The 14551-nt window shown below is 55.5% G+C and overlaps 1 protein-coding gene across 1 annotated transcript in view; it reads right to left on the bottom strand.

Moving 5' to 3' along the window:
- Window positions 1-14551, bottom strand: part of LOC122547394 (plectin-like) — a 208692-nt gene that overhangs the window by 37203 nt on the left and 156938 nt on the right. Inside the window, 3 exon segments of the mRNA XM_087987780.1 lie at window positions 2929-6309; window positions 9667-9765; window positions 10857-10961. Of these exon segments, the coding sequence (XP_087843906.1) occupies window positions 2929-6309; window positions 9667-9765; window positions 10857-10961 (3585 nt within the window).

Below are 14551 nucleotides of genomic sequence, written 5' to 3'. Positions count from 1 at the left end.
CCAGTCCCAGGGTCAGGGTCATTCTCAGGGTCAGGGTCAGTCCCGGGGTCACAGTCAGTACTGGGGTCACGGTCAGTCCCAGGGTCACAGTCAGTCCCGGGGTCACAGTCAGTCCCGGGGTCTCGGTCAGCCCAGGGGTCACGGTCAGTCCCAGGGTCATGGTCAGCCCCGGGGTCACGGTCAGCCCCGGGGTCTCGGTCAGTCCCAGGGTCTCGGTCAGTCCTGGGGTCACGGTCAGTCCCAGACCCAGAGTCACAGTCAGTCCCAGGGTCAGGGTTAGTCCTGGGGTCTCAGTCAATCCCAGGGTCAGGGTCAGTCCCAGAGTCAGGGTAAGTCCCAGGGTCAGGGTCAGTCCCAGGGTCTCGGTCAGTCCCGGGGTCAGGGTCAGTCCCAGGGTCACAGTCAGTCCCGGGGTCACAGTCAGTCCCGGGGTCACGGGCAGTCCCAAGGTCTCGGTCAGTCCCAGGGTCTCGGTCAGTCCCGGGTTGACGGTCAGTCCTGGGGTCAGAGTCAGTCCCAGGGTCACAGTCAGTCCCAGGGTCACAGTCAGTTCCGGGGTCAGGGTCAGTCCCAGGGTCACAGTCAGTCCCGGGGTCTCGGTCAGCCTCGGGGTCACGGTCAGCCCCGGGCTCACGGTCAGTCCCGGGGTCACAGTCAGTCCCGGGGTCACAGTCAGTCCCAGTGTCACAGTCAGTCCCAGGGTCTTGGTCAGTCCCAGGGTCACGGTCAGTCCCGGGGTCACGGTCAGTCCTGGGGTCACGGTCAGTCCCAGACCCAGAGTCACAGTCAGTCCCAGGGTCAGGGTTAGTCCTGGGGTCTCAGTCAATCCCAGACCCAGAGTCACAGTCAGTCCCAGGGTCAGGGTTAGTCCTGGGGTCAGGGTCAGTCCCAGGGTCTCGGTCAGTCCCGGGGTCAGGGTCAGTCCCAGGGTCACAGTCAGCCCCGGGGTCACGGTCAGCCCCGGGGTCACGGTCAGCCCCGGGGTCACGGTCAGTCCCGAGGTCAGTGTCAGTCCCGAGGTCAGTGTCAGTCCCAGGGTGAGTGTCAGTCCCCGGGTCAAGGTCAGTCCCCGGGTCAAGGTCAGTCTCAGGATCACAGTCAGTCCCGGGGTGATGGTCAGTCCCGGGGTCACAGTCAGTCCTGGGGTCACGATCAGTCCTGGGGTCACGATCAGTCCTGGGGTCACGGTCTGTCCCGGAGTCAAGGTCAGTCCTGGGGTGATGGTCATTCCCGGGGTCAGGGTCATTCCCGGGGTCAGGGTCATTCCCGGGGTCACGGTCAGTCCCTGGGTGATGGTCAGTCCCCGGGTCACAGTCAGTCCTGGGGTCATGATCAGTCCAGGGGTCACGGTCAGTCCCAGGGTCAAGGTCAGTCCCAGGGTCAAGGTCAGTCCCAGGGCAGTCCCATGATCACGGTCAGTCCTGGGGTCACGGTCAGTCCCGGGGTCACGGTCAGTCTCAGGCTCACGGTCAGTCCCGGGATCACGGTCAGTCCCAGGGTCTTGGTCAGTCCCAGGGTCTCGGTTAGTCCCAGGGTCAGGGTCAGTCCCAGGGTCTCGGTTAGTCCCAGGGCGTTGGGCAGTCTCAGGGTCTTGGTCACTCCCAAGTTCACGGTCAGTCCCGGGGTCACGGTCAATCCCGCGGTCATGGTCAGTCCCAGGGTCATGGTCAGTCCCGGGGTCATGGTCAGTCGCGGGGTCACCGTCTGTCCCAGGGTCTCAGTCAATCCCGGGATCTCGGTCAGTCCCGGGGTCACGGTCAGTTTCAGGATCACAGTCAGTCCCGGGGCCAGGGTCAGTCCCAGGGTGTTGGTCAGTCCCGGGGTCACGGTCAGTCCCGGGGTCAGGGTCAGTCCCGTGGTCAGGGTCAATCCCGGGATCTCGGTCAGTCCCGGGGTCACGGTCAGTCTCAGGATCACGGTCAGTCCCAGGGTCACGGTCAATCCCGGGGTCACGGTCAGTCCCAGGATCTCGGTCAGTCCCGGGGTCACAGTCAGTCCCGGGGTCACGGTCCATCTCAGGATCACGGTCAGTCCCAGGGTCTCGGTCAGTCCTGGGGTCAGGGTCAGTCCCGGGGTCAGGGTCAGTCCCAGGCTCACTGTCAGTCCCAGGGTGATGGTCAGCCCTAGGGTCACTGTCAGTCCCAGGGTGATGGTCAGTCCCAGGGTCACGATCAGTCCTGGGGTCACGGTCAGGGTCAGTCCCAGGGTCTCGGTCAGTCCCAGGGTCTTGGTCAGTCCCATGGTCTCAGTCAGTCTCAGGGTCTCGGTCAGTCTCAGGGTCTTGGTCAGTCCCAGGGTCACTGTCCGTCCCAGGGTGATGGTCAGTCTCGGGGTCACGGTCTGTCCCGGGGTCACGGTCAGTCCCGGGGTCACGGTCAGTCCCGGGGTCTCGGTCAGCCCTGGGGTCTCAGTCAGTCCCAGGATCAAGGTCAGTCCAAGGGTCAGGTTTAGTCCTGGGGTCACGGTCAGTCCTGAGGTCAGGCTCAGTCCCAGGGTCACGGTCAGTCCTGGGGTCTCGGTCAGTCCCGGGGTCACGGTCAGTCCTGGGGTCTCGGTCAGTCCCGGGGTCTCGGTCAGTCCCGGGGTCAGGCTCAGTCCCGGGGTCAGGCTCAGTCCCGGGGTCTCGGTCAGTCCCGGGGTCAGGGTCAGTCCCGGGGTCAGGCTCAGTCCCAGGGTGACGGTCAGTCCCAGGGTGACGGTCGGTCCCAGGGTGACGGTCAGTCCCAGGGTGACGGTCAGTCCCAGGGTGACGGTCGGTCCCAGGGTGACGGTCGGTCCCAGGGTGACGGTCAGTCCCGGGGTGACGGTCGGTCCCAGGGTGACGGTCGGTCCCAGGGTGACGGTCAGTCCCAGGGTGACGGTCGGTCCCAGGGTGACGGTCGGTCCCAGGGTGACGGTCGGTCCCAAGGTGACGGTCAGTAACATTACCTCCTTTGCTTTCTGTTGGAGTAGATCTGCCTCTTGTTTGAGTTTCTCTTTCTCGCTCTCTAACGCTGCAATGGCGTCCTGTAGCTCAGTGGCTTCTTTCTTACTCTGGATCCACTGAAGTTCGAGTTTCTGCACTGTGCTGGCCTTCTCTCTTGTTGTCTGTTCTATATCGTGAAGCTTCAAGCTGATCTCCTTTGCTTCGGTTTTGAATTTCTTGGCTTCCTGCTCGGCTCTGGCCTGAGCCTCAGTCAGTTCTGAGACTAACGTTTTCAGGTGTTGAGCTTCCTCACTGATCTCAACCTGACGCTGACGTTCACTCAACAGACGTTTCTGGTATTCTTCAGCCTCGGCCTCGAGCCGTTGCTGCATCTGCAGTTTGTCTGCTGACAGTTTCTTTGCCTGTTCCTCGGCTTGGTCTCTCTGTTTCTGCAACATTTCTGCCTCTGCTTTCAGATGGTTTGCCTCCTGAACTGCCTGCATCTTTTCCTTTAACATCTTATCAGCCAGTGCCCTCTGTTGGACCAGGTCTTCCTCTGCGAGCTTTCTCTGACGGGCTGATTCTTGCGCCTCAACACTGAGCCTGGCTGCGTCCTCAGCCAGCTTCTTCATTTTCTCAGCTTCCTGAGCCAGATGCTTCTGCATGTTGTCCTTGTCTTTCAAAACTAACATCTTGTTTTCTTCTTCAATCCTCGTCTTCAGTTTAATCAGCTCTTCCATGTGGATTTTGACTTTGTAGAGTTCATCCTCAGCTTGCGTCTTCTGTTTGATGGCCTCTGTCACCTCCGATTTCAAACGTTGTAACTCTTCATCCAAGATGGATTTCTGGTGGTCTGTATCTTCCAACTGCAGCTTCACTTTAGTCAGTTCTTGCTCCACACTCGATTTCTGTCTCAGTGTTTGCTCGGCAAACTTCTTGTGTTTCTCCATGTCTGCGTCAGCCAGTTGTTTCTGTTTCAGAGCTGCCTCCTCAGCTTTCGCTCTCTTGGCAGCTTCAAATTCGGCCTCTTTCCTCCTCTTTTCAGCGTCTTGTTGAGCCCTGGCTTTTCCCTGAGCGTCTTTCTCTGCCTCCTCCTTCAGTCTCTCAGCTTCTTCTGCCTGTTGTCGGCAGAATGTTGCCTCTTGTTCAGCTTTCAGCCGTGCCTGTTCAGCCTCCTCTGCCAGGCGCTTGGCATTCTCGGCCTGTTCCTTCAGGTTGTCCACAATCGTCTTCTCCTGCTGCTTGCTTTGTAGCAATTCCTGTTCCTTCTGCTGCACTGTGGCTAAGTGAGCTCTCTCCTCAGCATCAATACGTTTTTGAGCAGCATCCTGTGCCAGGTTGATCTGCCTCTCCGCCTCTCTCTCTGACAGTTCCTTTTGTTTCCAGGCCTCTTCTGATTTTTTCTTCAGCCGCTCAACCTCGTCCAGTGCGGCCTTGCGTTGCCGAGCAGCCTCTTCCTCAGCGGCGAGGATTTCTTTCACTTTGTGTTCGGCCTCTTGCCTCTTCTTGGCTTCTTCCAAGGCCCGGGCTCGCTGTTTGTCAGCCTCCTCCTCGGCCTCTCTCTTGCTGCGCTGAGTTTCCTCCGCAATGTTCTTTAACTTGCTCAGCTCAATTTCCAGATCAGACTTGCCTTCCGAAGCCTTCTCAAAGTTCAGTTTGAGGATCTGAATCTCTTCCTCAATGATTCTCCTCTGTTTCAAAGTCTCCTCCACAATACTTTTCTGCCTGTCCAACTCAAGGTCAGAGCTCTTCCTCAGCTGAGTAATCCTTTCCTCGATATCTTGCTTGTGCTGCATGGCCTGTTCTTCCAGAAGCTTCCGTTGATAGGCCTCATCCTCGGCCAGTCGCCTCAGACGCGCATTTTCAGCTTCCTTTTCCTTCAGTGCCATTTCTGCCTCTGTCTTTAAGCGAGTGGCATCATTAATCGCAGCAAGTTTCTCCTTCAGGATCCTCTCAGCCTCACTCCTTTGGCGACTGGCTTCATCTTCAGCGATCTGTCTCAGGCGCTTGGCTTCCTCTGTTGCAGATCGCAGCTTTGCTGCCTCATCCGCCAGCTCTTTCATCCTCTGTGCCTCGGTCTCCAGCATCTGTTTGGTCTTTTCTGTCGTTGACCTGGTTTCTTCCTCAGTTTTCAGTTTCAGCTGCAGCAGCATCTCCATCTCTGCTTTCACCTTGGCCAGCTCCTCCTCCAATAGTTTCCTCTGGCGAAGGGCCTCACTCACCTCGTTCTTCAGCCGGTACAGTTCTTCCTCGAGGAGGAGTCTCTGCTGCTCCCCGTTCTCAGTCTGTGCTCGCAGACGGATTAGCTCCTGCTCTGCACAGAGTTTCTGCTGTGCTGTTTCATTGGCCAGCTTCCTCTGTTTCTCCAGCTCCTGCTCAGCCATCTCCTTCTGTCTCAGCGCCGATTCCTCCGTTTTCACTCTCTTCCTGGCCTCACGCTCGGCTTCTTCCTTCTGCCTTTCAGCTTCCTCTTGAGCCAGGGACTTTTTGTGAGCCACCTCTTCTGCCTGCAGCCTTAAGCGAAGGGCCTCATTTGCTTTCTGACGCCATTTCTCCAGCTCCTTCTCTGCTTCCTGCTTGGCATTCTCTGCATCCTCCTGTTGCCGTTTTAACCGCGTGGCCTCCTCCTGTAACTGGGTCACAGTCTGATGCTCCTGTCTCAGGGATAACTCCAGCTCAGTGGTTTTCTGCTCAAAGGAGAGGCGTTTGCTGTGGAGCTCAGCTGCTGCACTTTTCTGAGCGACTTCCTGAGCCAGCAGAAGCTGTTTCTCCTTCTCCAGCTCAGCCTGCTTCATTCTCCTTTCCACATCTGCAGCTTGGTTCCTGAAATGTTGCAGGTCGTCCAAAGCCTTTTGTTTCTCACGAGCAGCATCTTTCTCTGCCTGAATCTTCAGCTTCAGTTCCTCCTCTGCTTGTTTCTTCTTCTGGGACTCCTCGTTCACCTGTTTGCGAAGTCTCTCAGCCTCGTCCTGTGCTGTCTTCCTCTGTTTCTCTGCTTCCTCGGCTTGTGCTTTCAGCTGTTGTAGTTCTGACTCGGCAGACTCTCTCTGTTTCTGGGAAGTCTCTAACTGTAACTGGATAATTCGAATTTCCTCCTCAATCTTGGTACGGCTGAGGAGAACGTCCTCCACCATCTTTGTCTTCTTTTTGATTTCAGTTTCCGAGGAGCTTTTCAGTTGGTTTAACTCTTGTTGAACATTCTGCTTCTGATTTTCTGCATTCAGTGCTACTGCCTCCCTCTTGCTCACCTCTTCCTCTATCCTGTGCTGTAGCTCCTTTGCTTCCTTCTCAGCGTCAGCTTTGGCCTTTGCGTGAGCAGCAGCTAACTGCTTCTGTTTCTCTAACTGGGCCTCCACTTCTTCCAAACGTTTGCGCTCCTCAGCTTTCAGCTCCTCTGCAGCTTTCTAAGTGTGAGAATGATGGACAGAAGCAACGTCAGCACCAACAACGACAGCCAGCAACAAATCAGACAACTACTCAGGCCTGAGTGAAGAACCGAGCACAAACCAACCAGAACTACAGGGAATGGCAGCCAATCACTAGGGACTGGGCACACAGACCTCTCCAATCAGCGACTGGACTTCAGTGACCAAACTGGCCCCTGTCAATAGTAGGCTTCCATTGGGTGAGGAATTTGATAGCGGGCTCCCATTGGTTGGGGAGGAGCCCAGGACTCCCACTAGTTAAGGAAGAGGCTTGGTTGACAGAGTGGACACTGGGCACTCATTGGTTAAGGGAATGAACACTGGGTTCCTACTAGTTGTGGGACAGCACTGGGTTCCCATTCCTGATGAAGGGCCTTTGCCTGAAACGTTGATTTTCCTGCTCCTCGGTTGCTGCCTGACCTGCTGTGCTTTTCCAGCACCACTCTAATCTAGACTCTGGTTTCCAGCATCTGCAGTCCTCACTTTTGCTTGGGTTCCCATTGGTTGAGAGAGTGGACACCGGGCTCCCATTGGTTGAGGGAGAACACAGGGCTCCCATTGGTTGGGGAGGAGGGCATTGGGCTCCTATTGGTTATGGGAGACAACAGGGCTCCCACTGACTGAGGGAGAGGGCACTGGGCTCCCATTGGTTGGGGGAGAGAACACGGCTCCCATTGAGTGAGGGAGAGGGCACTGAGCTGCCATTGGATGAGGGAGAGGTCACTGGGCTCCCATTGGGTGAGGGTTTTGTTAGACTTACAGGGACAGAGTCCATGTTGGAATTGTGTCTGAAGATGGAACAAGGTGAATGGATGGAATATGGAATCACTCGAGACAATCATGCACTGCCCAGTCCCACTGCCCAGAAACAATGAGACAATATCTCAGTGGCAACTATTGCAACATCTCTGTACGTTAAACCATCATTAAACAAGGTGCAAACACAGCGCCTTGGCACTTACAACGTGTCCCGTTCACCACCAAATCCCTGACCATCTACTGCACACAACAGCTGGCTCCCAGCTCGGGGTCTTTGCCAAGGGACAGCTCATGTTGACAGAAGCCCCGAAACCAGCTCGAATTAACAAGGAAGTCAGGTTCACCTTCCCAGCTTTAGTGAACACAGCAGTGAGGGACAGAGTCTGAACCACTCCTGATCACAAAGCACCAAACAGCAGAAGGTCACAGTCCCCACTTAGCTCGACAGGTTTAAAGTACAGGAGATGTGATCAACTAGACATTGGACACCAAGCACCCAACACCAGGGCAGACCAAGTGAGAAACCAAGGAACAACCAATGGAGCTGATGATGTATCTGATGACACAGAGCGAAAAATACAGAGAATGTGTGTGTGAGAGAGAGAGAGAGAGAGAGAGAGAGAGGGAGGGGGAGAGCGCGAGATGGGTGGACGGACTGACTGAGCACTGTCACAACACCTGAAGCTCAGTCTGGACTGAGCAGGAACATGCAGTATTGGAGAGAACACCTTCCAGCCAGCAGTGACAATCCAGATCTTCATTTACCTTAATCACTGCCCAACAAACAGAATAATAAGGAGAACAGAAGATCACACCCGAATGCAGGGAGAAGGTGTTGAAAGATAAACAAGAAGATAAAACACTTAGCAAGTAAGTAACCTCATTAACAGCCAAAAAAAAATTCAAAAACATTAAAACAATGCTGCTCAATACCTTGAAAACTCAGAGGCTTTACACAGCAGGGACCCCCTGCTCATGATCTGGGGCCTTCAGTTCAAACCCACACCACAGTAATGGTGGGATTTACATTCAATTCACAACTTGTGAAATATGGAGGTGATCTGACGTTGCTCGTGAAACCATTGTCAATTGTTGGGAAAACCCCACCTGGGTCACTAATGTCCTTCAGGGAAGGAAACTGCCATCCTTACCTGGTCTGGCCTACACGTGACTCCAGACCCACAGCAACATGGTCAACTCTCAGCCACCCTCTGAAATGGCCAAGTGAGCCACACAGATCAAGGGCAGTTCGGGATAGCCAACACATCCTGGTCCAACCAGTGAAGCCCACAGCGGGTAAGAGAATAAAGAAAGGTTTCTCCCTCCCTCTCATTCTCTCTCTCTCTCGTCTCTCTGTCTCGCTCGTCTCTCTGGTCTCTCTCTGTCTCTCTCTGTCTCTCTCTCTCTCTCATCTCTCTGTCTCGCTCGTCTCTCTGGTCTCTCTCTGTCTCTCTCTGTCTCTCTTGTGTCTCTAAAAATTATATCATTGATGATTCTCATCTTTTTAACGATTGAGGGAATCCCAGTCCAAGTCTTACACTGCTGTTTAGCTGGACACAGTCATCACTTGTGTTAAAATGTTTTTTGTACAGCTTGTAATTTGTGTGCTCACTCTTAGCTCCAATAATATCGCAGTTATTTCGGAGATGATTAATGGGGTTTGAGTAGGACAGAGCTGCTCTGATGGGTTTTACCCTTCACTCCTTTGCCCACATACTTTGCTTTGTAATTAAAATTGCATCCACATTCCTAGAATGCTGACTTCCAAACTTGCAACAAAGTCAAACAACCTCTCCCCAACAACATACAGCCCGACCCTTCACTCCATACACCCCGACCCTTCACCCCATACACCCCGACCTTTCACCCCATTCACATCGACTGTTCACTCCACACGCACACACACACACCCCAATATGTCATCCCACACCCTGACCCTTCACCCTATACACCCTGAACCTTCACTCCATACTTTCTAGCCCCCTTGTCCAAACCTATGTCCAGATACAGCCCCACCCTCCCATGGGTACCACCCCCAGGACCCCATCCTACCCCCACTCTCCCATGGGTACAACCCCCAGGACCCTATCCTACCCCCACCCTCCCATGGGTACCACCCCCAGGGCCCCCATTCCCCACCCCCAACCTCCCATGGGTACCACCCCTAGGGCCACCATTCCCCACCCCCACCCTCCCATGGGTACCACCCCCAGGGCCCCCATTCCCCACCCCCAACCGCCCATGGGTACCACCCCTAGGGCCACCATTCCCCAAACCCACCCTTCCATGGGTACCACCCCTAGGGCCACCATTCCCCACCACCACCCTCCCATGGGTACCACCCCAGGGCCCCCATTCCCCACCCCCAAGGCCCCCATTCCCCACCACCACCCTCCCATGGGTATCACCCCCAGGGCTCCCATTCCCCACCCCCACCCTCCCTTGGGTACCACCCCCAAGGCCCCCATTCCCCACCCCCACCCTCCCATGGGTACCACCCCAGGGCCCCCATTCCCCACCCCCACCCTCCCTTGGGTACCACCCCTAGGGCCACCATTCCCCACCCCCAAGCCTCACCTCCTCAGTTTCCAGTCGCTGCAGGTTGATGCTGATGAACTTGATGTACTGGCTGGACAAGGTCATCAGCTCAATGTAGCGGGTCCGCAGGTCCACATACTGAAAACAACAGGAGAGCATCAGTCCCAGAGCTCCCTCACAGATCCTCACCCAGCACCATCACTGCCAGGGCAGTGCCAGTCCCAGAGCTCCCTCACAGATCCTCACCCAGCACCATCACTGCCAGGGCAGTGCCAGTCCTATGCCCAGGGTGCAGACTGTGTGGGAAAAGCCACAGGGAGATGAGGCAGGAGGGGAAATCTGGAGGGGGAGAATGGCGATGAGAGGAGGGGGAGGGATGGAGATAAGGTGTGAACAGAGAGTAGGGCAAGAGGGATTGGGGGGGATGGGGGAGGGGAGAGTGTTGAAAGAGGGGGTTGGAAGTGGCTAAAAGGGTGGGGTGAGCCAGGGTTGGAGGATTTGAGCTACAGGGAGACGTTGAACAAGCTGGGATTGTTTTCCCTGGAGCGTCGGAGGCTGAGGGGTGACTTTATAGAGGTTTACAAACTTATGAGGGGCATGGATAGGATAAATAGGTAAAGTATTTTCCCTGGAGTGGGGGAGTCCAGAACTAGAGGGCATAGGTTTAGGGTGAGAGGGGAAGGATATAAAAGAGACCTAAGGGACAACTCTTTCATGCAGAGGGTGGTGTGTGTATGGAATGAGCTGCCAGAGGATGTGGTGGAGGCTGGTACAATTGCAACATTTAAAAGGCATTTGGATGGGTATATGAATAGGAAGGGTTTGGAGGGACATGGGCCGGGTGCTGGCAGGTGGGACTAGATTGGGTTGGGATATCTGGTTGGCATGGACGGGTTGGACCGAAGGGTCTGTTTCCATGCTGTACATCTCTGACTCTATAAGTGGGAGGGTTTGGATATCAGAAGCAGAGGGGTGGAGGGAGAGGTGGATGGGACTGTGAGGGTGTGAGGGTATCAAGGTGGCGGGAGTGTGAGGGAGTGTGAGGGTGTGAGGGTGCGAGGGTGCGAGGGTATCAAGGTGGCGGGAGTGTGAGGGAGTGTGAGGGAGTGTGAGGGTGCGAGGGTATCAAGGTGGCGGGAGTGTGAGGGAGTGTGAGGGTGCGAGGGTATCAAGGTGGCGGGAGTGTGAGGGAGTGTGAGGGAGTGTGAGGGTGCGAGGGTCTCTCCTACCTCCTGGATGATGCTGTCTGATGCTGATGTGACTTTCTGTTTCTTCACTGGAGAAGCGAGGGGTGCCACCTGAGCTTTGTACGTCACCAACTGCAGCTCGTAGTCCTGGGGGAACACAGCACATCAGGGCACACAGCAACCTCCTGCTCACACTCACTCTCACACACACACACACACACACACACACACACACACACACACACACACACACACACACACACACACACACACAGACTCACCCCACACACACACACACACTCACTCACACAGACTCACCCCACACACACTCACTCTCACACACACACACACTCACTCACTCACACACACACACACAGACTCACCCCACACACACACACACTCACACAGACACACACACACACAAACACTCACACACACACACACACAGACTCACCCCACACACACACACACACTCACTCACACAGACTCACCCCTCACACACACACACACACACACACACACACTCACTCACACAGACTCACCCCACACACACACACACACTCACTCACACAGACTCACTCACACACACACACTCACACAGACTCACCCCTCACACTCACACACACACTCACACACTCACACACACACACACACACACACTCACTCACACAGACTCACTCACATTCACTCACCCCACACACACACACACTCACTCACACAGACTCACCCCTCACACACACACACACACTCACTCACACAGACTCACCCCTCACACACACACACACACTCACTCACACAGACTCACCCCTCACACACACACACTCACACAGACTCACCCCTCACACACACACACACTTTCACACACACACACACACCCCTCACACACACACACACACACACTTACACAGACCCACCCCTCACACACACACACACACACACTCACACACTCACCCCTCACACACACACAAACACACACTTTCACACACACACACACCCCTCACACACACACACACTTTCTCACACACACATACACCCCTCACACACACACACACTTTCACACACACACACACCCCTCACACACACATACACACACACACACACACACTCACTCACAGAGATTCACCCCTCACACACACACATTCACACACACACACATACACACCCCTCACACACACACACTCACTCACACAGACTCACCCCTCACACACACATTCTCTCACACACACACACTCACCCCTCACACACACTCACTCACACACTCACCCCTCACACACACACACACTCTCACACACACACCCCTCACACACACACACTCACTCTCACACACACACACACACACACACACTCACACTCTCACACACACACCCCTCACACACACACACTCACTCACACACACACACTCACACACTCACCCCACACACACGCTCATATACACACACACTCACTCACCCCTCACACACACTCACTCACCCACTCACTCCCTCACTCACTGACACAACCACACTCACTCTTACAAAGAACAAAGAAAATGTACAGCCCAGGAACAGGCCCTTCGGCCCTCCAAGCCTGAGCCGATCCAAATCCACTGTCTAAACCTGTCACCCAGTTCCTAAGCATCTGTATCCCTCTGCTCCCCACCTACTCATGCATCTGCCCAGATGCATCTTAAATGAATCTACCGTGCCTGCCTCTACCACCTCTGCTGGCAACGCATTCCTGATGCCCACCACCCTCTGTGTGAGGTACTTGCCGCGTGTATCCCCCTTAAACTTTTCACCTCTCACCTTAAAAGCGTGACCTCTCGTTATTGAATCCTTTACCCTGGGCAAAAGCTTGTCTCTATCCACCCTGTCTATACCCTTCATGATTTTGTAAACCTCAATCAGGTCCCCCCTCAATCTCCTTTTTTCTAATGAAAACAATCCTAACCTACTCAACCTCTCTTCATAGCTAGCACCTTCCATACCAGGCAACATCTTCGTAAACCTTCTCTGCACCCTCTCCAAAGCATCCACATCCTATTGGTAATGTGGCGACCAGAACTGTACACAGTATTCAAAATGCGGCCAAACCAATGTCTTGTACAATTTTAACATGACCTGCCAGCTCTTATACTCAATACCCCGTCCAATTAAGGCAAGCATACCATATGCCTTCTTGACCACTCTATCCACCTGTGCAGCAACCTTCAGGGTACAATGGACCTGCACTCCCAGATCTCTCTGCTCATCAACTTTTCCCAAGGCTCTTCCATTCATTGTATAATTCACTCGAGAATTAGACTTTCCTAAATACATCACCTCACATTTGTCTGGATTGAACTCCATCTGCCACTTTTCCGCCCAACTCTCCAGTCTGTCTATATCCTCCCGTATTCTTTGACAGTCCCTTCAGCTTTCTGCTACTCCACCAATCTTTGTCATCTGCAAACTTGCTGATCATACCAACAGTGCCCTCTTCCAGATCATTGATGTATATTACAAACAACAGTAGCCCCAGCACTGATCACTGTGGAACACCACTGGTCACCTTCCTCCATTTCGAGATACTCCCTTCAACTACTACTCCCTGTCTCCTGTTGCTCAACCAGTTCTTTATCCACCTGCTAGAACATCCTGCACACCATGTGACTTCACTTTCTCCATTAGTCTACCATGGGGGAACCTTATCAAACAGAACACAGTTTCTGCACACCTTAGCACAGGATGGGATGGGGGGGGGGGGGTCAGGAGGGGTGAGGGGGGAGAGGGGAGAGGGTTGGGGATGGGCAGGGGTATGGGGAAGGGAGGGGGAGAGGTGGGGCAGGGGTTTGGGAAGGGGAGGGTAGGGGGTGAGGGTGGGGCAGGGGTATGGGGAGGGGGCAGGGGGAACGGGGAGGGGAGGGGGCAGGGGGAACGGGGAGGGGTATGGGGAAGGGAGGGGGAGAGGGTGGGGCAGGGGTTTGGGAAGGGGAGGGTAGGGGAGAGGGTGGGGCAGGGGTATGGGGAGGGGGCAGGGGGGAACGGGGAGGGGGAGGGGGCAGGGGGAACGGGGAGGGGTATGGGGAAGGGAGGGGAGAGGGTGGGGCAGGGGTTTGGGAAGGGGAGGGTAGGGGGAGAGGGGGGGGAGGGTGGGGCAGGGGTATGGGGAGGGGGCAGGGGGAACGGGGAGGGGGAGGGGGCAGGGGGAACGGGGAGGGGTATGGGGAAGGAGGGGGAGAGGGTGGGGCAGGGGTGGGAAGGGGAGGGTAGGGGGAGAGGGTGGGGCAGGGGTATGGGGAGGGGGCAGGGGGAACGGGAGGGGGAGGGGGCAGGGGGAACGGGGAGGGTATGGGGAAGGAGGGGAGAGGGTGGGGCAGGGGTTGGGAAGGGGAGGGTAGAGGAGAGGGTGGGGCAGGGGTATGGGGAGGGGCACGGGGAACGGGGAGGGTAGGGGAAGGGAGGGGACGGGGAGAGGGAGGGGGAACGGGGAGAGGGAGGGGGAACGGGGAGGGGTACGGGGAGAGGGAGGGGAACGGGGAGAGGGAGGGGGAAACGGTGAAGGGGTAGGGGGAGGGGGCAGGAGACGGGGAGGGGCCATTGTTGTTCCTGTTTGCTGACCTTGATCGCATCAATGTACTGCTTGGCAAATTTCTCACATTCGTCCACCTTCTCTCGGTTTTTCATAACTTCCTGCAGGACTTTCTGTAAAACCAAGACGACTGAAGTTAGAACAAAAAAATGAGAGCTCAGCAGCTTCGATATGCCCACCCCTGGGAA

The sequence above is a fragment of the Chiloscyllium plagiosum genome, unplaced genomic scaffold (genome assembly GCF_037043375.1).
Source record: "Chiloscyllium plagiosum isolate Xiang-an unplaced genomic scaffold, Cpla_swu_hap1 HiC_scaffold_5, whole genome shotgun sequence".
In the NCBI taxonomy this organism is placed as follows: Eukaryota; Metazoa; Chordata; class Chondrichthyes; order Orectolobiformes; family Hemiscylliidae; genus Chiloscyllium; species Chiloscyllium plagiosum.
Note: the sequence above shows the minus strand (reverse complement) of the source record. Positions and strands in the feature narration are given on the sequence as shown.